Here is a 27,383-nt window from a genome sequence, read left to right on the forward strand (position 1 = left end):
GTTACTGAACGTATCATATCTGAAAACGTGACGCTAAACCTGAAAACTAAACCAAAACATAACAAGTCTGTATTGTTACCTAACCCTAATTAATATAGAAGAGTCAAGCTTTAAATAGGAAAATCATAGATGGTTAAGCTAAGCTAAAAGAACCCCCTCCTATTTATGTTTACCCCAGGAGTGCTGTAAAATAAGCCTATTTCCCAAAAAGATGAGTGTTTCTTTAATGCAGAGTGTGTCTAGTAGTATTTCAGTAATGTTCCCATGTGTTGTGTTTTGTAAAGGTGGACATCTCACAGGCGCTGTGTTCAACCCAGCACTGGCCTTCTCTATACAGTTCCCCTGTCCTGGAAACACGTTCACAGAGTACAGCTTTGTGTACTGGATGGGACCAATACTAGGTGAGCAGAATTACAACATTTACTTTGACATTTAAAGGCCGGAGTTCAAAAACAGCTCGATAGGAACACAAGTGCATCTTGTAAACACTTAACATGGATTAATAAATAATGAGACAAATCAATAAAAATGTCTTTAGGGTTGGAACTTTTATGGACTATAATGTTTGAGTAATTTAGGCACTGTGTGCACTCAGAAATTAAACCTACATCATGCACAGATCATAATTATAGCCCATTGGTTGAGCTTCTCACATAGTATTTGTTAAAGAGCGTGTCATATTCTTCAAATAAATAAACAAAAGTAGATTTTCTGGAAAGAGTCAGCTCTGAATCACCTTATTGAGTCATTGGCTGTTTCTCAATATGCGTTCTTCAGCGATCTTGCGTCCTCATGGAACGTCATCATCAGCTGCCAAAGTTCAGTTCCAATACTCAAGACCGCAAGTACAGAGGACGCGTGAAACGTCCCGGATGTGTTCTTGATATCGAGGACGCACCAATGCAGACTTGAGCCCTGAACTCGCTCTGGAAGTCCAAGAAGTCATTACGACTGGAGATGGGACATTTTATTTATATTTATTACTAATGATCAGAGATATGACTTATTTACCTCAGGAGCTTCCCTAAATGAAGCGGTAAAAGTAAACATTACCATGAACATCTTAATAAAGAAATAAACACATTAAGAGAGTTTGTTTGCTGAAATTCGTATTAAAATCTGTTTCATTTATATTGTGCAGAGTATATTTATAATGTTTTATATTAAGTTAAATATTCAACCTGTTGAAAAGGAAAAACAATAAATCGCTGTATGAATCCTGTAATGTTTAAATAATTTACCATTTAAAACGCGTGAAGGTCACATGACCATCAGGAAGAACGCAGCATCTCATTTCTCAAAGGACGCGTTCTCTGCCCTCGCGGTCTCCGGAGTTCGTTCTTCCGAGGACACCTGGCAAGACCGGTCTCCACAAGCACGCAAGTCCGTTCTTGGAATTGAGAAATAGCCATTATATTTTCAAACGTTTTGTTTGCTATCGATGTACGTCAACATTACCAAAGTAGCATATTTGCTAGTGCTTTCAGACGATTAATCACATCCATGATAAAAGTTTGTATTTACATATTAGTCAAATTGTGTGCTGTGTATAGTTCTGTATATGTTTCCCCTACAGTCCAAAGACATGCGCTACAGGTGAATTGGGTGAGCTAAATTGTCAATAGCGTATGAGCGTGTGTGTAATAAAGGGACAAAGCCGAAAAGAAAATAAATGAATGAATATCACACGAGTAGCGGTGCGAAATGGCTGTATATTAGTACTGATTAGAAGCATGCATTGGATCGAGGCCGCAGACCGCCTTAGTGTCCCACCAGTGATGATATACAGCCATATCACACTGCTACTCGCGTGATATTGCAACAGTTTGACAATGTAATTGTGTGTTTCAAAAAGAAAATCCAACACGGAGAGTCTCAAAACCGTTTTTTATAAGGAACTACTACCGTTCATTCACATCTGCAGCTGAAGTCAGAACAGCAGAAGCCGCTACTAGTTCACCAACGTCACTTTAGAGCTAGCACTTGAATGATTCTTTAGCATAATGTCTAAAGCGATGACAAAATGAGTTTGTTTACATTTTAAGATTATAAGGCTGAACGGCATGAAAAGCCATCAGTCTACAGAGATTTTCCAGTACTCCTCTGTTGCAATCTGGATATCATAATAATTAACCCCGAAAAAGCCAAAACAAAGCAAACACTGGCAGATTAGTGTTGTATAAATACAGCACTACAACATACAAAGGAGAGAGATCGACTTAGCATGTCACTTACATGATTTATAATGATTTGATCAGCTGTAGTTAGAAATTTACGCTGATCTTTTCTCCCCAACTGACCTATTATGCGGTCTCTGTCGCCATCTTGTGAAGGAACATCAACTCTTTTTACTCTGCTCAATGGCAGACTGATGGCTGCCATCGTGCTGAATCCATAATTATGAATATTTCAAAAATAGGCACTATCCTTATAAATAAACTGCATAGTTGCAATCTAAACAACTACACTCACCTAAAAAAGCCTTAAATGTACATTATATTGTCCAACAGCAGCAATATTTATCTAACTGTAGTGAGTTGTTTAGTCTCTCTTTAGTTCTAGAGTTGGTGGAGTAATACACGAGGGTGAAGAGGCTGTAGTGATATTGCTTTAATATATCACGGCTATCAGCCAATCAGATTTGAGAACCAGAAAATTGTTGTAAAAAACAAAAAAAAAACAAAAACCAGAAATATACACAGGACTAGCACATATATTTTGTAAATATGAACTTTTTTTTGGATGCAATTAATTGCAATTAGTCATTTAACAGCACTAATGTTGGTAACGCTTTATTTTGATGGTATTTTGAGTATTAGTAGACTGTCTGCTTAATATCTGCTAATACAGACATTCAACAGACATTTAATTGACTCTAAAAAACTTTGCAAATACCCGTTTACTTACACTTACCCTAACCCCAACCTTACAGTACTTATAATCTATTGAGAATTAGTTGGCATGTAGATGCAATGTAACAAACGGACCATCAAATTAAAGTGTGACCCTGATAATTGCATATTTTTACTCATACAAATACTCTGAAATGGCCATTTAGCAGATTAAATATAGAAAGAATTCAAAAATAAATTTGATCAGCTGACCAATCAGAACAGAGTGGGCCCTCTGGAAGGGGAGGGGCTTACAGACCTTAACCCCAGAATCGATTTAAAGGAACCAAATTGAATCACTACAAAATGATTCATTGGATTTTCTAATATGTTTTCAGATGTCAGATGTATTGTAATCTGTTGTAGATGAACACAGCTCTTTAAAAACAGCAAGACATCGATGTTGCACCTGTAATTTCAGCTGTTTTTCCACTTTTCTTGTCATTTGCGCAGGTATGTCAGCCTCTCTGCTGCTTTCTGATAAACTGATCCCGGCCATTTCTGGAAAAAGCACAATTCCACTGCAGCTGAACTCTAATGGACTCAAGAAGAAAAAGATGAAGTGAAATAAGACGCTACTCCACAATCAATCCAAGACTGATTTCTCATGCACATGCGGTTATAATGCTGTGATTACTGCACAAATGATCGTTAACACGGTAATTCTTCAAGTAATAATGAAAGATTGAAGGGACCGTGACAGTTTAGATGTCAGAAGGATTTTTCCATGCTTTTAAAATGTCTTAAACATGCGTATTTGTGAAGCACAATGATTCTGAAATGCAGGTTTACAGGAACATTTCATTCAATGCACATTGATATGAGAACCAAGAACTGGAATCAAATGCAAATAAGCACAACATTTACTTGTTAAAGGGGCTCCATGTACGAACTTTACTTACTGATATGCAAAAGAGCTTACTAAAAAGTGTGTGTGTGTGAGAGAGAGGTTGCAGATCGCTGGAGAACTACACATCTGTCACTGACCTGGACAACAAACACCATCATGCACCTCTCACACACACCAGTTCCTGATTCCCCCTGATTACTCACACACAGCTGGAAGCTTATGACTGATTACCAGCACTATACATGCATCTCACTCACACATCGACTTTGCTGAGTCTTGTTATCCTGTAGCATTACGAAGCGTTAATCCTGTCGTCTTTCCATGTTTTGATCCTTGCCTTGTTTTCCTGTTATTGATTCTTTGTCGCATGTACTGACCATTGGCCTGTTTTTAAGTACGATCTTTGATTACCTTAATGCTTCTATACCACCAGGATGCTGGACAACAGAGTTGAAGAGCCACACACAGTTTAATAAACCAATTAATCAGGCAGGCAACTGTCAAAACAAGGGCAAACAGAAGCATTAAGGTAATCCAAGATCGTAGTCAAAAACAGGTGAATGGTCCGTACAAGTGGCAAAGAATCAACAACGGGAAGAGAGAGAGAGATTTAATTTTATTGCCATTTCAGCTTATATGGCTATGTCATGGCAAAAAGAAAATAGATCAAGTTTATCACGTTTTATAAACGCCAATTTTCTATAATTATAAAAATATTCTACCAATTAAAAGTCATCAACAGCAATAAATAATGTACAAGGTAAAATACATAAATAATAATAATAATGATAATATATAAGATCAAATTTTAAAGCAGTTTTTTAAGATTTACTTTTGATAAGAATTGTACAATTTTAGATGGATTCACATTTAAAAATATTTCCTTTAAAGTCTCTCCTGATAAATATTGTTGTCTGATAACATTAAAAATGGGACATTCCACAAGAATATGTTTAACTGTTTGGTTTCTGTTGCAATACAGACATTTTGGTGGTTCTTCTCCTTTAAGTAAATGTTTATGCGTGAGTCTCGTGTGTCCAGTGCGGCATCTTCTAAAAACAATCCCATCATGTCTTGACTTCAAAAATAAATTAGATTTTTATTCCGATTTCTGGCTGAATTTCAAAAAGTTTATTGTCTGATTCTGTTTGCCATTTGTTTACGATATAGCCCTTTTTTTTCAATGACGGGAAAACAAGACAAGGATCAAAACGCGGAAAGACTACACAGGATTGCCGATGATCATGATAATATGTCTGAGAAAATCTAAATAAGCAGCTCAGCTCTCAGAATATAGTATATTTCTGCACACACGCTATAGTCTGCTGTTTTACTCCATAGAACTTCATATAAAAGCCAGAGACTCTTTTGCACAGGCCTATCTAAAGGGTTAATGCTGCCAACTGATGATCAACAGTAAAAATGACAGATTTTATCTCCTCCCAACAGGGAAAACCAGCAACAATCAAAGAATGCATGATCATATGCTGTCATGGCTTTGCAATAAAGTCATTATAATTGAAGTCAATGGGGCAAAAACAGCCCCCAACATAACGAAAGGGGAGTCAATTTGAACAGTACACAATTGTAAAACTGCAACAAATGGACATTCCTGGAATTAGAGAAGTGTTCTAACACTGTTATATTACATTCTGATAGCGATGCAGTTTATCTAGTAAGGGGTAAATGATTGTATGGTAGTCTTAGTAATCTTAAGAGCAATTTCGCAGTGCCTTTGGATGATTCCTGGTTAAAATAACCTGGGTGAACCGGACCAGATAGAGTGCCACGTCTACAAGCAAATGCAGAGTGTGAAATACAGAACAACACGTTGTATTACATAAAAAAAGAAGCTGTAGTGAATATATTTATAATTAAACCCGTCATGAAAACACGTGGCTCAGTGCTTGTTTAACCCGGGAGGTCAAACATGCTGTTGTGAAACAGTTTCTGACAGACCTTTGAGCCTTTGTGAATGTACAGACATGCTGAACGAAGGTGTTTAGTTTCTCATAGAGCTGCTATAAAACACAAGCAAACAGATGAAAATAGAAAAGAACTGTGGGATGTTTACAGATTCATGCACATCATTGACTTCAGAGTCTTTGATTTGCTGTCAGACTTCTTTTTTAATCTTACATTGAAGTAGGGCTGCACAATATATTTAGTTTCAGCATTAGTATATTGCAATGTGTGCAACTTTAACATAAAATAATTACTGAATATGGAATTATAAGCACAATGAAGACTACACAGTGTTATTTTACATTATACTTGATTATTCAATTTGTTTCTGAATACTATTTGACTCTCCGGAAATACCATAAAGCATTGTTTGTTTCACTTTTATTCTCTGTTGTCATTCACTCATTTTCTTTTCAGCTTAGTCCCTTTATTAATCAGGGGTCGCCACAGCGGAAGGAACCGCTAACTTACCCAGCATATATTATATGCAGTGGATGCGCTCTTCCAGCTGCAACCCAGCATTGGGAATACACGCTTGCATTTACACACACTCATACACTATGGCCAATTTAGTTTATTCAATTCCCCTATAGTGCATGTGTTTGGACTGTGGGGGAAACCGAAGCATGCGGAGGAAACCCACGCCAACACTGGGAGAACATGCAAAGTACGCACAGAAATGCTAACTGGCCCAGCCGGGACTTAAACCAGCAACTTAATTCTCTCTTAATTTAAATTTAAATAAATTTTAATTAATTTTAAAATTAACTTAAATTCTCTCTTAATTCAGAAAATTTTGTTCTCTGAAGACAAATCTGCACTACAACAGTGAAGCTTGAGCTCATTGGGAAACCGGGGTCCGTTCTTTGTACGTGGATTACTCAGTTAGCTGGATTTGGATATTGACGATTTGACACGATCCAGGATCATTTCGTTCTTCAAAGCTGATCTGAGAGTTGTTGTTATAGCAACAGTTCTGCAAGCTCAAACCTGATCGGGAGCAGGTTCAATTCATATAAACAGGATTAGATCGGCTCAGTTCAAGCAAAGATAATACAGAAAGTATGTTCTGAATTCTGATATTTTCTTACAGTAGTAGTTATATACTCTTGGGAAAATACATATTTTTTATATATATATAGTTAAGTTATAGTCAATAAAATAAATAAAGTTATACATATTAATTAAACGTATGCAATCTGCACCCTCGAAATGAAAGTATAAAGACTGCCACCTGGTGGTGCAAAGAGAAAACTTATTTATATGAACTTTTTAGATCGCTTTAGTACAAATTGTGTATAATAGAAATGCACAATATGTGACTTTTTTTTTAAGCAATAATACATTTATGCAGTCATGAACATGTTTTGATAGTTAATATGTGATAGGAAGCTGATCATGATTTCGAGGATCGATAGATCTGTCCAAATCATCTTAGATCATTTAAGCGAGGTACGAAGAACGGACCCCAGGGGTCCGTTCTTCGTACCTCGCTTAAATGATCTAAGATGATTTGACAGATCCTGGATCTTTTAATCTTGATAACTGATCTCTCGCTAATTTGGTTCTTCAAACAAGTTCGCGAATCAGATTAGAATGTCTGGATAAACTGATCTGAGATCGCTGCGTGTGTTGTGAAGGACAGATCTATCGATCCTCGAAATCATGATCAGCAATGCAACGATTGGCTGACGGCACAGCAGCGTGATGACATCATCTGATTAATATTCAATTATCCATGTGAGCAAAATTACATCAAATTAGCAGTAAATGGTTTGTTAAATATGATACGTAATAACCTTCCACATTTGTTGTGAGCTGCAGGCTTTACACTTTCATGTGTCAAGAGTATTCATCATGTATTTCAATGCAAATCAGTGTATTTAGTTCTACATTTAGAAAAGATTTTTTTTATTATAGTAGCCGTTTTTTTAATCGGTGTAAAGAATAACTGGTTGTTTACAAAAGCATTTTGATATTGGTCTGCAACTTTTGTGAAGCATCAAATCACTGTCATATTAGCTATCAAAACATGTTTATGACTGCATAAATGTATTATTGCTTTAAAAAATTGACCTTGTGTATTTCTATTATACACAATTTGTACTAAAGCGATCTAAAAAGTTCATATAAATAAGTTTTCTCTTTGCACCAGGTGGCAGTCTTTGTACTTTCATTTCGAGGGTGCAGATTGCATACGTTTTATTAATATAAATAACTTTATTTATTTTATTAATAACTATAACTTTATATATATAGTTAAAAAATATGTACCATTTTCCCAAGTGTATATAACTACTACTGTAAGAAAATATCAGAATTCGGAACATACTTTCTGTATTATCTTTGCTTGAACTGAGCCGATCTAATCCTGTTTATATGAATTGAACCTGCTCCCGATCAGGTTTGAGCTAGCAGAACTGTTGCTATGACAACAACTCTCAGATCAGCTTTGAAGAACGAAATGATCCTGGATCGTGTCAAATCGTCAATATCCAAATCCAGTGAACTGAGTAATCCACGTACGAAGAACGGACCCCTGTGCTACTGATACAGAATAAATAATGCACATCAACATTTTGCATCATGTAATGGTTTACATTTATGCTGATCCTGGAACATCCTTTTTGTTTGAAAATGTAATCCATACCTATCATTCCCTACCCCTCAACCAAATCATAACTGTAAACTATTGCCAAAATCAGAGGGAAATAAAAGATGTATAACAATCATGTCAATGCATAAATCTAACCATAAGCTAAACTTAACATAAACATATCTCTTAATTCTGATTGGCTGATTGGAATGTTGTTCCAGCATAGATGGTAATGCAGGAACATGTCCTTGGTAAAATCAGGTTGGCGGATAACTAATAGGCTTACTTTTCTTTAGATGGAACTTCTTATATCTTTGATTCTGAAGTAATTTGGAGGTTAAACTCACAGATAGTGCTTTATCTCCTGTGCAGGAAATGAACTAAACAGGAACAAGGACGTCTCATAATCATCTGACCATTACTGAACACCATAAATGAGCTAAAGGAGTATTTTAGCTCACTTTGAAATGGATGGTTCGTCCAAAACTGACCATTCTGTCATTTACTCATCCTTCCCTTCTCATGAACCCATTTGAGTTCCTAAACAAAAGATATTTTGAAAAATGTTGGAAATGTGCAATCATGGACTTCCATGCCATTTGTTTTTCCTACTGTGGAAGACAGCCAATGGTTACCGGTTTTCAACATTTTCCAACATATCTTCCTTTTGTGTTCAACAGAAGTAAACTCAAAGGTTTAAAAACCACTTGACGGAAAGTAAATGAACAAATTTTAATTTGAGTGAACTATCCCTTTAACACATTACACTAAAATACACTAACCGGCCACTTTATTAGGTACACCTGTCCAACTGCCCGTTAATGCAAATATCTAATCAGCCAATCACATGACAGCAACTCAATGCGTTTAGGCACATAGACATTCAAAGCGATCGACTATTATTATGATGAAGTCATGTGATGATTATGTTAGTTTAATGCTTTATTATCCAATCAAAAGCTGGTTTATTTGAATACACTTTTATTTCTAGGTTCAAATAAAGTGAACAAACATGAGTTTTAGAGTCGCCATGAAATGGAAGTTAAGGCTGTCATTTGTGTTCCATATCGTGATGTACATCCAAATGAAAAGGTCCTGAATTGAGTAAAAAATTGTGCGGTGCATAATTTCGTCCACTGGGAACTGAATGAATTTTATCCTCCCCACACTAGCTGCCAGTTAGTTTTGTATTATATTTAAAATATTGCTTCTTACCTGTAAAGCTTTAAATAATTTAGCTTCTGTTTATCTAACCAACCTACTGTCTCACTACAACCCAACTCACTCATCAAAGCGAGTCTTTGGTGATTTTGAACATGGCATGGTTGTTGGTGTCAGACTGGCTGGTCTGAGCATTTCAGAAACTGCTGATCTACTGGGATTTTAGTGCACAACCATCTCTAGGGTTTACAGAGAATGGTCTGAACAAGAGAAAATATCCACTGAGCGGCAGTTCTGTGTGCACAATAGCCTTGTTGATGCCAGAGGTCAGAGGAGAATGGCCAGACTGGTTCCAGCTGATAGAAATGCAACAGTAACTCAAATAAGCACTCGTTACAACCGAGGTCTGCAGAAGAGCATCTCTGAACACACAACACGTCCAACCTTGAGGCGGATGGGCTACAGCAGCAGAAGACCACACCGGGTGCCACTCCTGTCAGCTAAGAACAGGAAACTGAGGCTACAATTCACACAGACTCACCAAAACTGCACAATAGAAGATTGGAGAAGCATTGCCTGGTCTGATGAGTCTCCATTTCTGCTGTGAAATTCGGATGGTCGGGTCAGAATTTGGTATCAACAACATGTAAGCATGGATCCATTCTCCCTTGTATCAACGGTTCAGGCTGGTGGTGGTGGTGTAATGGTGTGGGGGATATTTTCTTGGCACACTTTGGGTCCATTAGTACCAATTGAACATCGTGTCAACACCACAGCCTACCTGAGTATTGTTTCTGACCATGTCCATCCCTTTATGACCACAGTGTACACATCTTCTGATGGCTACTTCCAGCAGGATAATCACTTCAGACTGGTTTCTTGAACATGACAATGAGTTCACTGTACTCAAATGGCCTCCACAGTCACCATATCTCAATCCTATAAAGCACCTTTGGGATGTGGTGGAACGGGAGATTCACATCATGGATGTGCAGCCGACAAATCTGCAGCAACTGTGTGATGCTATCATGTCAATAAAGAGCAAAATCTCTGAGGATTATTGTACCTTGTTGAATCTACGCCATGAAGGATTAGGGCAGATCTGAAGGCCAAAGTGGGTCCAACCCGGTACTAGTAAGTTGTACCTAATAAAGTGGCCGGTAAGTGTATAAAAACACCCACCCAACTAAAGGCATTTCAAAAGACAAAGTAACAGTAATAATAATAAAATAAAAAGGGGGGAAAACTAGGCTTTAGTACAAAAAAGGCAGTATTTATTGAAATCTCTAACAAACATGTGAACATGGCTCCGCTGAGGAGAACAATTCTTGAAGTTGGTCTTTAGGGAAAACTAGAAATTATATTAGCATGACCTACACATGGCTGCGTCTGCTGGAAATGATGGCCGAGGTGTAAAACAGTCCATTAAATGCTGCAAGAGCTGTGAGATGTGGGTCAGTCAGCCAGTAGCCAGCATGCCCCACTGAAGTGCTTCAGTCAGCTGCACAGAGACTCCGTTCATCTGTCAACAGATCAGGGGATTTACAGGTTCCATTTAATCATTGCATAAAGTAGGAGCGTGAAAAAACAAAAAAACAGCTCATATCAGCATGCATTATTTTATGGCTAATTTGCATATTGATAATTTGCATGTTAATTTGGCTTTTGCATGAATATATGCAGGCATTAATCCTTGCTTTATTTATTTGTATTATACTGTAACTCATACGTGTGGTGTATTATTTACTAAAACACACATTTATAAATGAAAATTGTTAATAATAATACAAATAAATTAATAATAATGAATATTTTATGAATCAATTTACAATATTTGCTCAAATTTATTTCATTTAAAATGCAACTAATTAAATTAGCCATGTGTTCATGCATGCGTACATTTATTTAATTGTTTTCTCTCTTTAGGAAGGTGTAATTTGGTTTCAAATAAAAACAAAATACAAAAAGAAAGATAAATAAATAAATAAATAATTATAAAAAATATTAGAATAACTCAGAAACTAAACTAACAGTTAATAAATTCTAAATAAGCAGATGCCTAAGAGACACTGTTGTCTATTTACCAGTGATCCACGTCTGCGTCATCAAACTGTCCAGCGACTGTGTTGGAGTCGACCTCCATTCCATCTGAACACAGGAAAAGAGGAGAGCTTTAATGAGCGTATTAAATTACAAGCATCCGTTGAGCTTAACAGAGGAAATCCTGCACATTACACACACACACTCACGACGGAATTCACTCCACACACACAGACTGAAACACATTCATGCAAACAAATGCATGTAAAGCAACACAAAAAGAGAGTTTTAGCATCATGTGGGGTTTAAAAAAATATGAAAACCAATAAATCAGCATGACTCTTCTACTGCCATCCTGTGGCAGCTCGTGCATTATCATTTTTTTAAACCCATACAATCTAAAATAAAGTACATTCATCTCTGATGTCCATCATGCAGCTTTAACAAACATTGTTTTAGCACATTGTCATGGTTTTCAACAATGTATATTTTAATATAACATAATACTGGAAACCACAAATTTTGTGCTATTTTAAAAGAAGTATGGAGACAAGGAATTAAACCACTTCACAAAAAATGTAATTACTTGTTAGAAATAGTAATTAGAAAAGTAATTAATATAGTATTGTGATAATCTAATTGTCTCAACCATTTAGAAAGTAACTTTCACGTCTTAAAAGATCAATATTAGAAATATCAATAACATTTGTATTGAATCGATCCATCTACAGATGAAGTCAGAATTATTAGCCCCCCTGAATTATTACCATGGCTGTTTATTTTTTTCCGCAATTTCTGTCTAAATTTTTTCAGCACATTTTTAAACATAATAGTTTTACTATCTCATCTCTAATAACTGATTTATTTTATCTTTACCATGATGACAGTAAATAATATTTGACTAGATATTTTTCAAGACACTTCTATACAGCTTAAAGTGACATTTAAATGCTTGACTATGTTAATAAGGTGAACTAGGCAGGTTAGGGTAATTAGGCAAGTTCTTGTATAACGATGGTTTGTTCTGTAGAATATCAAAAATTTATATATAGCTTAAAGGGGCTAATAATGGTCTTTAAAATGGTGCTTAAAAAATTAAAAACTGCTTTTATTCCTGCCGAAATAAAACAAATAAGACTTTCTCCAGAAGAAAAAATATTATCAGACATACTGTGAAAATTTCTTTGCTCTGTTAAACATCATTTGGGAAATATTTAAAAAAGAAGAAAAAATAAATAAATCAAAGGGGCTAATAATTCTGACTTCAACTGTATATCAGGGATGGGCAAACTATATGAAGGGACAAAAACCAAGCTTGATTGAGGGCGGTGGGACAAAGGTAAATATACCACATTAAAGCTGCCATGGTAATTTCCTAATTTATTAGTATTTTAAAAAATAATTTGAAAAAAATACTTTAATCATCTTCATTCAATCATTTTCTTTTCGGCTCAGTCCCTTTATTAATCATGGATCGCCACAGCAGAACGAACGGCCAACTTATCCAGCATGTGTTTTACGCAGAGGATGACCTTCCAGCTGCAACGCACCACTGCGAAACATCTATACACACTCATTCACACACATACATACGGACACTTTAGCCTACCCAATTCCCCAATACCGCATGTGTTTGGATGATGAGGGAAACTGGAGCACCTGGAGGAAACCCACGCCAACACGGCAAGAACATGCAAACTCTATACAGAAATGCCAACTGACCCAACCGAGGCTTAAACCAGCGACATGATTCTTGCTGTGAGGCGATTGTGCTATCCACTGGGCCACCGTGACAGCCCTACTTTAATAATATTAATGTATATTTATATTTTTACATTTTATGAATGAATTTCCTACAATAAAAATATAAACAGTGTTCGATGCTAAATTGCTGAATACACGAGTCAAACAGCACATTCCTTTGCATTGATTTGCTCATCGATGTCTTGTCCTCTCTCTTTACACTTTTAAAAATCTCATTCATCCACAACATTCAATTGAAACATTTAATTTCGCTTGGCTTTTTTGTACTTCAACAATTAAACAAACAAACAAACAAACAAAAGGTTGCGTTTAATTAGAAAAGATGATCTCTCTCCAAATCTCTTCTCAAGTGGGACGCCAGGCCAAATAAAAGGTTACCTTTGGCTAACTTTGTCCCGTGGGCCCTAGTTTGGGCATCTCTGACCTTTACCACTGAAGTCAGATTGGATTGCTCCCCTTTGAATTTTTTCTTTTTTTTTAAGTATTTCCCAAATGATGTTTAACAGAGCAAGGAAATGTTCACAGTATGTCTGATAATATTTTTTTCTTTTGGAGAAAGTCTTATTTGTTTTATTTCGGCTAGAATAAAAGCAGTTTTTAATTTTTTAAACATCATTTTAGGGACAAAATTATTAGCCCCTTTAAGCTATATATATTTTTGATAGTCTACAGAACAAACCATCATTATACAATAACTTGCATAATTACCCTAACCTGCCTAGTTAACCTAATTAACCTAGTTAAGCCTTTAAATGTCACTTTAAGCTGTGTAGGATTGTCTTGAAGAATATCTAGTCAAATATTATTTACTGTCATCATGTCAAAGATAAAATAAATCAGTTATTAGAAATGAGTTATTAAAACTGTTATGATTAGAAATGTGTTGAAGAAATCTTCTCTCAGTTAAACAGAAATTGGGGAAAAAATAAACAGAGGAGCTAATAAATCAGGGGCTAATAATTCTGACTTCAACTGTATATACCAAACAGAATCAAGAACTGAATTGTGAGCTTGTGAGTCAGATTTGTATCTATTCTGACTATAGTGCAGTTTGGTGAGATGAAAAATAAAAAGATGTCACCTTCAAACTGTGCATCGGGCTCCTCTGTGCGAACTCCTGCCATGTGGTACTGCTGGGCGACGGACTGCGCCAACATGCCTTCCAGACGCTCCAGCGTGGCCTGACCCTCCGCCGTCAGGTGAGACAAACCCTCCTCATAGGTGTAGAAGGAGGGAATGTCACCGTGAGCCTGAGCCTGTTCCTGCTCTGATGGAGGACAAAAACACAAACACAGCAGACATGACGGAAACAACCTTCCCAAAGCACTCTCACTTTCCTAACTACAACACAAAGCAACACCACTAGGCATGGCGTTAGATTCTGACAGTGTGATAAATTTGGATAAAAATAAATATCACTGTATTGTGATTACTGCTCTAAAAAATGTCCCTTTTTAACGACTAATTTTAGAATAAAAAAAAAAAAGTGTTTGAACTCTGTAATTGTGAATTATTTTAAGTTGTCACTTTAATAATTATTTAAAAAAAAAATCACTTGTTTATAATTAAAAGGGCTTTATTTGATCATTTTAAATTATGCACTTAAATACTGTCATTTAAAAAATAATTCAAATTTATTTAAACTATTTAAAGTAGTCTATTGATATTTACCAAATTATCTATGGCTAACACCATGTACGCTGTTTGTTTCATTAAAAGGCTTGTTCAGTGGACATAATAAATAGTTACACAACCATTCATACTGAGGAGACCTTAATTCACCGCCTGGAGTCACTTTTGTTTTTAAATGTGGACAAATGCACTTTTATATTGGACTTGTATTTTTTTTTTGGGTGGAGGGGGGGGCTTTTCTGAATGGACTTAACTGAAAGAAGATTTACAATATAAAGCTATAAAGGTTGTTTTGAGGGCAAGTCATGGGCTGAACTAACCCTTTAATGGTGCCTTTTCTATATTGTCTTTGGCAATAAGGGTTCTTTCATTCTTCTTTCAAACCAAGTTCAATTGTCTGTCCTCGGCTGGTTTATGTTCACATTGTGTTTTTTTTCTTCTGAACCCGGTACACTTGCGTCATCAAGCTGCTGTTTTGTGTATTGCTGTTGCTAATTGATGGCCACGAAAGCAAAGGACCAAAATGGAGACGTCCGCATATCACGGTTGTTCATAATAGCTCCACCCCAGACGACTGATAGCTCCACACTAAACGTCTGATAGCCCCGCCCTAAACGACAGATGGTCTTGCCCTAAATGACTGATAGCTCCACCCTAAACAACTGATAGCCTAAATGACTGAATGCTAAATTACTGATAAATTACATCCGCCCTAAATGACTGATAGCCCCGCCTTAAACGACTGATAGTCCTGCCCTAAATGACTGATAGCCCCGCCTTAAACGACTGATAGTCCTGCCCTAAATGACTGATAGCCCCGCCTTAAACGACTGATACTCCTGCCCTAAATGACTGATAGCCCCACCTTAAACGACTGATAGTCCTGCCCTAAATGACTGATAGCCCCGCCTTAAACGACTGATAGTCCTGCCCTAAATGACTGATAGCCCCGCCTTAAACGACTGATAGTCCTGCCCTAAATGACTGATAGCCCCGTCTTAAACGACTGATAGTCCTGCCCTAAATGACTGATAGCCCCGCCTTAAACGACTGATAGTCCTGCCCTAAATGACTGATAGCCCCGCCTTGAACGACTGATAGTCCTGTTCTAAATGACTGATAGCCCCGCCTTAAACAACTGATAGTCCTGCCCTAAATGACTGATAGCCCCGCCTTAAACGACTGATAGTCCTGCCCTAAATGACTGATAGTCCCGCCTTAAACGACTGATAGTCCTGCCCTAAACGACTGATAGCCCCGCCTTAAACGACTGATAGTCCTGCCCTAAACGACTGATAGCCCCGCCTTAAACGACTGATAGTCCAGCCCTAAATGACTGATAGCCCCGCCTTAAACGACTGATAGTCCTGCCCTAAATGACTGATAGCCCCGCCTTAAACGACTGATAGTCCTGCCCTAAATGACTGATAGCCCCGCCTTAAACGACTGATAGTCCTGCCCTAAACGACTGATAGCCCCGCCTTAAACGACTGATAGTCCTGCCCTAAATGACTGATAGCCCCGCCTTAAACGACTGATAGTCCTGCCCTAAACGACTGACAGCCCCGCCTTAAACGACTGATAGTCCTGCCCTAAATGACTGATAGCCCCGCCTTAAACGACTGATAGTCCTGCCCTAAATGACTGAAAGCCCCGCCTTAAACGACTGATAGTCCTGCCCTAAATGACTGATAGCCCCGCCTTAAACGACTGATAGTCCAGCCCTAAATGACTGATAGCCCCGCCTTAAACGACTGATAGTCCTGCCCTAAATGACTGATAGCCCCGCCTTAAACGACTGATAGTCCTGCCCTAAATGACTGATAGCCCCGCCTTAAACGACTGATAGTCCTGCCCTAAACGACTGATAGCCCCGCCTTAAACGACTGATAGTCCTGCCCTAAATGACTGATAGCCCCGCCTTAAACGACTGATAGTCCTGCCCTAAACGACTGACAGCCCCGCCTTAAACGACTGATAGTCCTGCCCTAAATGACTGATAGCCCCGCCTTAAACGACTGATAGTCCTGCCCTAAACGACTGACAGCCCCGCCTTAAACGACTGATAGTCCTGCCCTAAATGACTGATAGCCCCGCCTTAAACGACTGATAGTCCTGCCCTAAATGACTGAAAGCCCCGCCTTAAACGACTGATAGTCCTGCCCTAAATGACTGATAGCCCCGCCTTAAACGACTGATAGTCCTGCCCTAAATGACTGATAGCCCCGCCTTAAACGACTGATAGTCCTGCCCTAAATGACTGATAGCCCCGCCTTAAACGACTGATAGTCCTGCCCTAAATGACTGATAGCCCCGCCTTAAACGACTGATAGTCCTGCCCTAAATGACTGATAGCTCCACCCTTTGCAAATGATAGCTCCACCCTATACAACCGATAACTCCACCCTAAACATCTGATAATCCAGCCCTAAACGACAGATGGCCCTACCCTAAACGACTGATAGCTCCGCCCTAAAAGACTGACAGCTCCAACGTAAAGGACAAATATTCTGCCAATGGGGTAAACTAAATAATCTTACTTACTGAATCTTTTGGTTTTGTTATCAGGTAGGTGATACACAGACACACACACACACACGAATGAACGTTATGAAAACTAAAGTTTGTTGTACTGTTGACTGTTCACTTCCATTTTTTGGTGCGATTGCTTTCAAATCAAAAGTGAACCAGACCAGAGTTCGGACAAACTGTACCCCAGACCACCTCTTCCAGGCGGACTCGGGTACGGTTCACGCGTGCGCACCAGAGTTCAGAAGACAAGTTCACACTAGCTAAATATACTGTACTCTGACGTCAAACGAACCAGGGTGCGGAAAAAAGTGCTAATGTGAAAGCACCCTTAATGAGCTTGTAGTAAGAAACCAGATGCATCATGGGTAAGATCGTCACTCACCGGCCTCCTCGACGTCATACTCCTCTCCTTCATAATCATCATCATCCTCACTGTCTGCGTCGTCTGGGTCTGGATGAAGAGCCTGACAGTCACACATGGCACTGAACATGGGCTCCACTGTACACACACACACACACACACACACACACACACACACACATTTAAATATTTAAAAATTATTAAATCAAGAAATATTTCTAAGACAAGAAAAATATTGTCTTATATTCAGAAATATCAGGTCAAAATAAAGTGACATTGCAAACAAAGTATAGGAAGATTGACGAATGGACGAAATATTTGATAGCACCACCCTAAAGGACTGAAAGCCCTACCCTAAAAGACTAATGGCCATGCCCAGTATAGACTGATTGTTCCATCCTAAACAAATGATAGCTCCGCCCTAAACGACAAATAGCCCCACCAAATACCTGATAGCTCCACCCTTTGTGAATAATAGCTCCACCCCATACGACTGATAGCTCCGCTCTAGACGACTGATAGCCCTGCCCTAAATGACTGATAGACCCGCCCTAATCAACTGATAGCTCCGCCTTAAAAGAATGATGCCCCTACCCTAATTGAGTCATAGCCCCGCCCTAAACAATTGATAGCCTAAATGACTGAAAGCTAAATTACTGAGTTTCGCCCTAAATGAAAGGTAGCTCCGCCCTAAATGACTGATAGCCCCGCCCCAAATGACTTAGCTCCAGCCTTTGAAAATAATAGCTCCACCCCTTATGACTCATAGCCCTGCCCTAAATGACAGATAGCTCCACCCTAAACGACATATGGCAAGGCCCTAAATGACTGAGATCTCTGCCCCAAAAGACTGAAAGCCCCACCCTAATCAGCTGATAGCTCCGCCCTAAAAGACTGATGACCCTACCCTAATTGACTTATAGCCCCGCCCTAAATAATTGATAGCCTAAATGACTGAAAGCTAAATTACTGATAGTTCCGCCCTAAATGAGTGATAGCTCCACCCTTTGCAAATAATAGCTCCACTCCTTATGACTGATAGCTCTGCCCTAAATGACTAATAGCCCCGTCCTAAACGACTGATAGCTCTGCCCTAAATGACTGATAGCCCCGCCCTAAAAGACAAATAATCTGCTAATGGGGTAAACTAAAATAATCTTACTTCAAAACAAAAACATGAGTATCCATTGGCAGATTATTTTGCTTGTTTCAAGGTAAAAACCCTAACCCTAACTCACTTTATTTTGACATGATATTTCTGAAATCAAGATAAAAATAGCTTTTTTTAAATCTGGAATTTGCTTCTTCGTTTAAGATTTTATAGATATTTGGACTAGAAGACAAATACCAAGTAAGAAGAGCATTTTCTGCAGTGTAAAGACGCCCAGCCCTTATTTCCTCAGTGTTTGTTTCACACACTCACATGCAGCTTTATCACTGGGCACGAAGCGGATCTCCGTGATCTCTCCTGAGCTTTCACTATCACTGTCCTCTTCATCCTCATCTTCTTCATCTGGATCTTTCTCCAGCGGCGCTGCTTCCCCTTCATCTGCAAACACAATCCCCATCCCTCAGATTAAACCACAGCTTGTAGAGCTCTTCACTAATGGGGCGTTGTGTTTGTGTATGTTTATATGTCTCCACATTATTTATATTGTATTTACAATGCTAATATTCTCTGTCTTTCCTAAGATGAACCTAAAAAAAGCAAACAAATCAATAAAAACCATCAACAATATAATCAATATATATTGATTATATATATATATATATATATATATATATATATATATATATATATATATATATAAATAAATATATATAAATAAATATATATATATATATATATATATATATATATATATATATATATATATATATTATATATAGAATATATATATATATATATATATATATATATATATATATATATATATATATTATATATAGAATATATATATATATATATATATATATATATATATATATATATATATATATATATATATATATATATATACACACACACATACACACCCACATATATATATATATATATATATATATATATATATATATATATATATATATATATATATATATACACATACACATATATACACACACACACATATACATATATATATATATATATATATATATATATATATATATATATATATATATATATATATATATATATATATATACACACATATACATACATATATATACATACATATATATATACATATATATACATACATATATATATATATATATATATATATATATATATATATATACACACACACATATATATACATACACATATATATATACACACACACACACACACACACACACACACACACTGTATTAATATACATCAACAATGTATATTAATACATGATGAAATAACATTTCTCTCATCAAGTCATGCATAAATAGAAAATAGATCATACTGCATTTTTATTTTATATTTTTTAGTGAAATGCTAATGGTCTAATTGGATTCTGTGATTTATGCTAAGCTAAGCTAAAAGCCACACAGAGATCAGCTGGATGGATGTAATAATGTTAAAATTAATCCGTTTCACTCTAAAAGAATTGTAAAATGAACCTATTCCCAAAAAAAGTTTGTACCTTTAGGAGTATTTGTGGCATTTTCTGAGTGAGTTTTTGTCTTTGGGTTTCTAATATTTACAGCCATTAAAGGAGCAATTTACTGTTCCTCATCATTCTGTTATTTTATAAAATGTCAAATATGGATAGGAATAAACTACAGGTCTGTAAAAAAAAATAAAAAATTACATGCATACATAATTTACTACCTGTCGCCTATTTAAGTTTTAAAAACAGCCAATAATACCTTGACTTCTAGTTGATCATTTGATATCATACAGGGCTTATATGAAAGGCAAAGGCCTCTAGATTACGCTTATTTTACCAGAATAAAACATGATTATGCCTTGATCTTTCAATGATTTCATTAGGACAGTAAGATCTGACTTTGCTTAGACAAAAGTCTAATGTCCAGTATAGAATATAAAGTCATGAATGAATATTGTGTGTGACTCCATCATGAGCTTGGAGGTCTGCATCCATACATCTCTGCACTGTCTCAAATCACTGATTAATAAAGTCATCTGGAATGGCGAAGAAAGCGTTCCTGCAGGACTCCCAGAGTTCATCAAGACTCTTTGGATTCATCTTCAATGCCTCCTCCTTCATCTTACCCCAGACATACTTAATAATGTTCATCTCTGGTGACTGGGCTGGCCAATCCTGGAGCACCTTGACCTTCTTTGCTTTCAGGAGCTTTGATGTGGAGGCTGAAGTATGAGCAGGAGCGCTATCCTGCTGGAGAATTGTCCCTCTCCTGTGGTTTGTAATGTAATGGGCAGCACAAATGTCTTGATACCTCAGACTGTTGATGTTGTCATCCACTCTGCAGATCTCTCACACGCCCTCATACTGAATGTAACCCCAAACCATGATTTTTCCTTCACCAGACTTGACTGATTTCAGTGAGAGCCTTGGCTCCATGCTGGTCCCAGTAGGTCTTCTGCAGTATTTGTGATGATTGGGATGCAGCACAACCTTCTGCCACTTTCCCAAATGATCAACTAGAAGTCAAGTTAATATTTGTTGCTCTCACAACTGAGATCGACAATAATTGCTTCATTAAACATGAGCGCATAGACATCTCCTATATGCATCAATCAAGTGATCAACTATATCTGTATATAATAACTTATTAAAGCCTTGTTTTCTTATACTCAGCAAGGATGTCAGCATTATTGTAGGGCACTGTATGCGTTTTATAAGAGATCGTCTTACCGTCCAGTTTGGCATTGACCATCACATACAGGTGCTCTTCTGGAAAGGCGCTGAGATCTCGTGAGATTGCGTGGAGGCTGATGGTCGGATATTCAAGACAGAAACCCATCCCTGATCCATCAAACCAGGACAGCTGTCTGTGACGGCACACAACACTGAGGAGTTAGGAAAATGTCACATGTGTGCTATGCTTAGCCCCTACAGTTAAAATAAACTAATGAATATCTTACACATGATGAGGTGTATACATACACATACATGGAGAAGTCTTAAGACATAAATGACTGTCGTTTAAAGAAACAAGTGCCAATCATTAGATAATAGTATTAACATGTTCTAAACAATTTATAAACATTATAAATTAGGGAGGACCAGAGAGTAGCCCTAACTAGTTGGTCATTTTTATATTGAGGATAACTGAGCCCTCAGAAGTAAAACTAAACCAACACGCATACATACATACATACATACATACATAACTTGCATACATACTTGCATACATACATACATACATACTTGCATACATGCATACACTTGCATACATACTTCCCTACTTGCATACATACTTGCCTACTTGCATAATTACTTGCCTAGCATACATAGTTGCCTACTTGCATACATGCATATACACTTGCATACATACATACTTGCATACATACTTGCATACTTGCCTACTTGCATACATACTTGCATACATACTTGCATACTTGCCTACTTGCATACATACTTGCATACATACTTGCCTACTTGCATACATACTTGCATACATGCATATATACTTGCATACATACATACTTGCATACATACTTGCCTACTTACATACATGCATATATACTTGCAGACATACATACTTGCATACATACTTGCCTACTTGCATACATACTTGCATACATGCATATATACTTGCATACATACTTGCATGCATACTTGCATACATGCATACATACTTGCATACGTACTTGCCTACTTGCATACATACTTGCATACATGCATATATACTTGCATACATACATACTTGCATACATACTTGCCTACTTACATGCATATATACTTGCAAACATACATACTTGCATACATACTTGCATACATGCATATATACTTGCATACATACTTGCATACATACATACTTGCATACATGCATGCTTGCATACATACATCCATACCAGTTTGTTTTCCTATCTTAGAGATGACTTCATAGGCTTGCATTGTTGTTATATTATGCTCATATCTGTCACACACACACGCTCAAAAAACACACACAAAAACAAAACACACACATAAACCACATGAACACCAGAACTCAAACACACACTGGAGCTAAAACACATACAAACGCATACATCTTAAATAAACACACACACACACACAAACAAACAAACATGCCACAAACACTGAAGCTCAAAAATAAATACAAACACACACACACTGGAACTTAAACAGACATACACACGACCACTGGAGCTCTCTCTCTCTCACTCACTCACACACACACACACACACACACACACACACACACACACACACACACACACACACAAACAAACAAACAAACAAACAAAACATACATGCCACAAACACTGAAGCTCAAAAATAAATACAAACACACACACACACTGGAACTTAAACAGACATACACACGACCACTGGAGCGCTCTCTCTCTCTCACAAACACACACACACACACAAACACACACACACACACACACACACACACACACACACACTGGAACTTAAACAGACATACACACGACCACTGGAGCGCTCTCTCTCTCTCTCAACTCTCACAAACACACACACACACACACACACACACACACACGAGCTCAAGCTCAAGCTCAAACACACACTCACGCCTCCGCTACGAACAGGGTCCCCAATCCGAGCCTCTTCCCGTCCAGGACCGCGGTGGTTTCGGCCTGCTGGAGTCGCACGCCCTCGCTGGGTGGAGGTAAACTCTTCAACAGCACCATCCTGACCGCTACAGTGTGTGCGTGTGGAGAGACTGAAACACTGATGCTCACACACACACCGAAGAACTGCTGAACAACACAGGAGTGAAGCGCGGAGGAAAAACAACAGCAGCGAGTGTCACTCAGGAGCCGCGCACTTTTTTTACCAGTTAAACCACACCAGTTTGCGTGGTGAGAAACTTTCAGACTGGTTTTATAGTTCAGAGATTCGCTGTCATGCGTCACTTCTCTCTGAAAGCTCTCTATAATGACCGTTTCCTGCAGAACACACGCTTTTATTACTGCAGGGGGCGCTCGGCGGCCCACAAATCGGATTCTACGTTAAGTTCCATTCAATATTTGAATACACATTTGTTTTATTAGAAATGTTTGTGCTGCAACGTGTATTCATTTATTTTAATATTTAATTTTCTACAGACTATTATATATTAAGCATACTGATAAATTCCAGCGCAATCCTTGTTAAACAATGAAACAAAATATATTCGTTTGTAATCGTAAACGCTTGTGATTGGTCCACAATCAAAGACGTTTAGAAAAGTAACAGGCACCACTTGAAATCAAGCGTATCGAATAAACATTCACGTCTTTTGAAGTATTAAACAAAGATAATAAGGCTTTTAATGAATTTGTCAAAACCATATCTAAGTCTTTTTCCGTTAATATTCTGAACTCTATTTATATTATGTATTTTGTTTTATTTGTCTTCCTCGCAACCCCCTTAAACGTCCATGTTGAATATGTTATGTATAAAATATGTGTACACACAAAGGGATATTTTGGAAAGTAGTTGGAAGCGTTTATATTTTGTTATATGCATTTATTGTTCATTATTGAGTTTGTAAATTGTTCTGTTTAAATACTATCAACATTTACACAAAAAAACTGAAGTTATCCGTGAGGTAAGAACCGCCTATTGTGAGAGCTTTATTAATCTATTCTACCCAATATTTATTTCTCCGCGCCGCTTTATGACGCCAGAAAAGAGCGCGCACTTTTCAGAAAACGAGCACAACAATGGCGCCTCTGCTGTATAGGGGGACAAACATCACACTTTCTTTTCTACACCAAACAATATATAACCTATGTAAACAAGCAGGCAGAAATCATTATCATAATATTGTAATCATATTAACATGAATTTTGTAATATTTATGAGTCCGGTTTTACAAATGGCTAGCCGACCAACAGGCTAAACATATTCATGGAATGATTAAACATCGAGTTTTATTATAATTAAGAGGCTACACAAGGCAATTTTACTCTTAATAACACCCGAACACAATATTGATGTTAAATTTTTTTTTAATGTTTTTGCTATTTATACTGACTATAAAAGCTGCTCAAGTTTTGAGACTTCCCTACTGAAAAAAAACAGCTTAAACCAGCTGGTCAGGCTGGTTTTAGCTGGTCACCCAGGCTGGTTTTAGCTGGTTTCCCAGCCTGGTCATAGCTGGTTTGCCAGGCTGATTTTACAGGGGTTTTGGCCACTTTTTATCTAGTTGGTCAGGTTGGCCTTAGCTGGTTTTAGTTGGTCAGCTGATCTTAGCTGGTCAAGCTAGTCTTAGCTGGTTTTAGAGGGGTTTCAGTCACTTTTTAGTTAGTCTTAGCTGGTCAGGCTGGTTTTAGCTGGTTTCCCAGGCTGGTCATAGCTGGTTTGCCAGGCTGATTTTACAGGGGTTTTGGCCACTTTTTATCTAGTTGGTCAGGTTGGCCTTAGCTGGTTTTAGTTGGTCAGCTGATCTTAGCTGGTCAAGCTAGTCTTAGCTGGTTTTAGAGAGGTTTCAGTCACTTTTTAGTTAGTCTTAGCTGGTCAGGCTGGTTTTAGCTGGTTTCCCAGGCTGGTCATAGCTGGTTTGCCAGGCTGGTTTTAGAGGGGTTTCTTTTAAAATATGCTAAATCGGACAATCACAGTAATGATTTCAATAATAGAACCACCACAATAGTTTAATTCATAAACTATCTGAATTAATGAAACTACATTTACTAACAAAACAACCCAAAAATGACTCTTTTCAGCAAAAATGTTCAGTCAGATGAAAAATGTGATGCATTTCATTCCCAAAAAGGTGTGAGACTTGGGTTGAAGGATAAATAATATTTTACAAGTGTTATGAGAGTAATATAAATGAATTTGCACAACAGTTCTGATTGGTTCTCGAATCTGATTGGCTGATAGCCGTGAGCTCTTAAAGCAATATCACTACTCCTACAGCCTTTTCACCCTTCTGTATTACTGCCCCAACACTGGGACTAAACAACTCACTACAGTTTTACAAAAATTACAGCTGTTGGGCAACATGATGTACTTTGAGGCTTTTTAGTTGAGAATGAAGTTGTTTACATTGCAACTATTTAGTTTAGTTTAGTTTAGTTTAAACTTTATTGTCCGTTCTGCTTGACACAAAAAGGAAATTTTTCTTCAACACTGGATTTAGGACAACAATTACAAACATACACCAACGACACAATAACACTTACCAACACAACAACATAGGTTAAAAGTTTAAAAACCAAATTAGTCCCATGCACAATACTGCAAATCATACTTGGTAACCACCTCATTTCCTACAAACATTGATCCGGTTTAGAACAACAACTGCCATTGGGATAAATGACTTTTTATAGGCATTTCTTCGTGCTATAGGAATTCTAAACCTGCGTCCTGATGGTAGCAGTTCAAATGCTGAGTGAAGGGGATGTGTATTATCTTTAAAAATCACAACTGCTCTTTTTTCCATAAAAGAGTCAAATAAAATCTGCAATGAATGCTGTTTGTGACCTGTTATCTTATTTGCCTGATTTATAATTTGCGCTAATTTCTTTTTCTGTTTAAGAGTTGTGTTACCGAACCATGAAACAATATTATATGAGAGAACACTCTCTATAAGTGATCTATATGCCATGTTTAAAGTCTGTGTACTAACATTAAAACTTCTCAATTTGCGGAGGAGATAGAGGCGCTGACTTGCTTTCTTATAAACCGCCTCTACATTACTATTAAAATTCAATTTATTGTCAATAATTGTGCCTAAATACTTGAAATTTGAAACCTGCTCTACTATTTGTCCGTTTATGGTGACTGGTTTAAAGAGTTCAGTATCTACTCTTCTTGTTTGACTCCCCAGACATAACTCTTTTGTTTTCCCAATATTTAGGTGTAATGAACTTTTGCCAAACCAATCTGTAATACTATCAATATATCTAAAATATAAAGAGCTGTTTATTTCTTCCTGACAGGAAACCAATGCCAGATCATCAGCATATTTTATGAGTGTGGGATTGTCATCAGTATTGCACTGCAGTTCATTAATATATATAGAAAATAAAAGAGGTGATAATACACATCCCTGAGGTACCCCTATATTTAAAACAGAGCAGTCAGACATAGCATGGTTAACACAGTGCAGTTATGCAGTTTATTAATAAGGACAGTGCCAATTTTAATTATTTATAATTTCGGATTCAGCACATCGGCGTTAGCCATTAGCCTGTCATACTGAGCAGAGCAAAGATGGTTGACGTTCAGCCACAAGATAACGACACAGCCCACATAATAAGTCCTTAAGGGAGAAAACTCAGAGTGAATTTCAAACTACAGCTGATCAAATCATTAAATCGGGTAAGTGACTTTCTAAGTGGATCTTTCTCTTTTGTATGTTGTAGTGCTGTATTTATACAACAGTAATCTGCCAGTGTTTGCTTTGCTTTGGCTTTTTCTGTGTTAATTATCGTGCTCTGATTATAACAGGGAAATACTGGGAAATCTCTGTAGACTG

At 37.3% G+C, this 27,383-nt stretch overlaps 2 protein-coding genes across 2 annotated transcripts in view; one reads left to right on the forward strand and one right to left on the reverse strand.

Moving 5' to 3' along the window:
• aqp11 (aquaporin 11) overlaps positions 1–6,088 on the forward strand; it is an 8,832-nt gene extending 2,744 nt beyond the window's left edge. Inside the window, exons 2-3 of the mRNA NM_001327893.1 lie at positions 285–401; positions 3,345–6,088. Coding sequence (NP_001314822.1) covers positions 285–401; positions 3,345–3,457 — 230 coding nt within the window. The 3' untranslated portion in view covers positions 3,458–6,088. The remainder of the gene's footprint in view (positions 1–284; positions 402–3,344) is intronic.
• A 4,635-nt stretch (positions 6,089–10,723) lies between these two features.
• On the reverse strand, positions 10,724–23,853 carry clns1a (chloride channel, nucleotide-sensitive, 1A). Its single transcript, NM_131424.2, is given in 7 exon segments — positions 10,724–10,985; positions 11,548–11,611; positions 14,349–14,534; positions 17,814–17,930; positions 19,216–19,341; positions 21,635–21,771; positions 23,486–23,853. Coding segments are annotated over 7 exon segments (750 nt in total). The 5' UTR covers positions 23,605–23,853; the 3' UTR covers positions 10,724–10,984.
• Between the last annotated feature and the right edge of the window lie 3,530 nt (positions 23,854–27,383).

This window comes from Danio rerio, chromosome 18 (genome assembly GCF_049306965.1).
Source record: "Danio rerio strain Tuebingen ecotype United States chromosome 18, GRCz12tu, whole genome shotgun sequence".
Classification (NCBI taxonomy): Eukaryota; Metazoa; Chordata; class Actinopteri; order Cypriniformes; family Danionidae; genus Danio; species Danio rerio.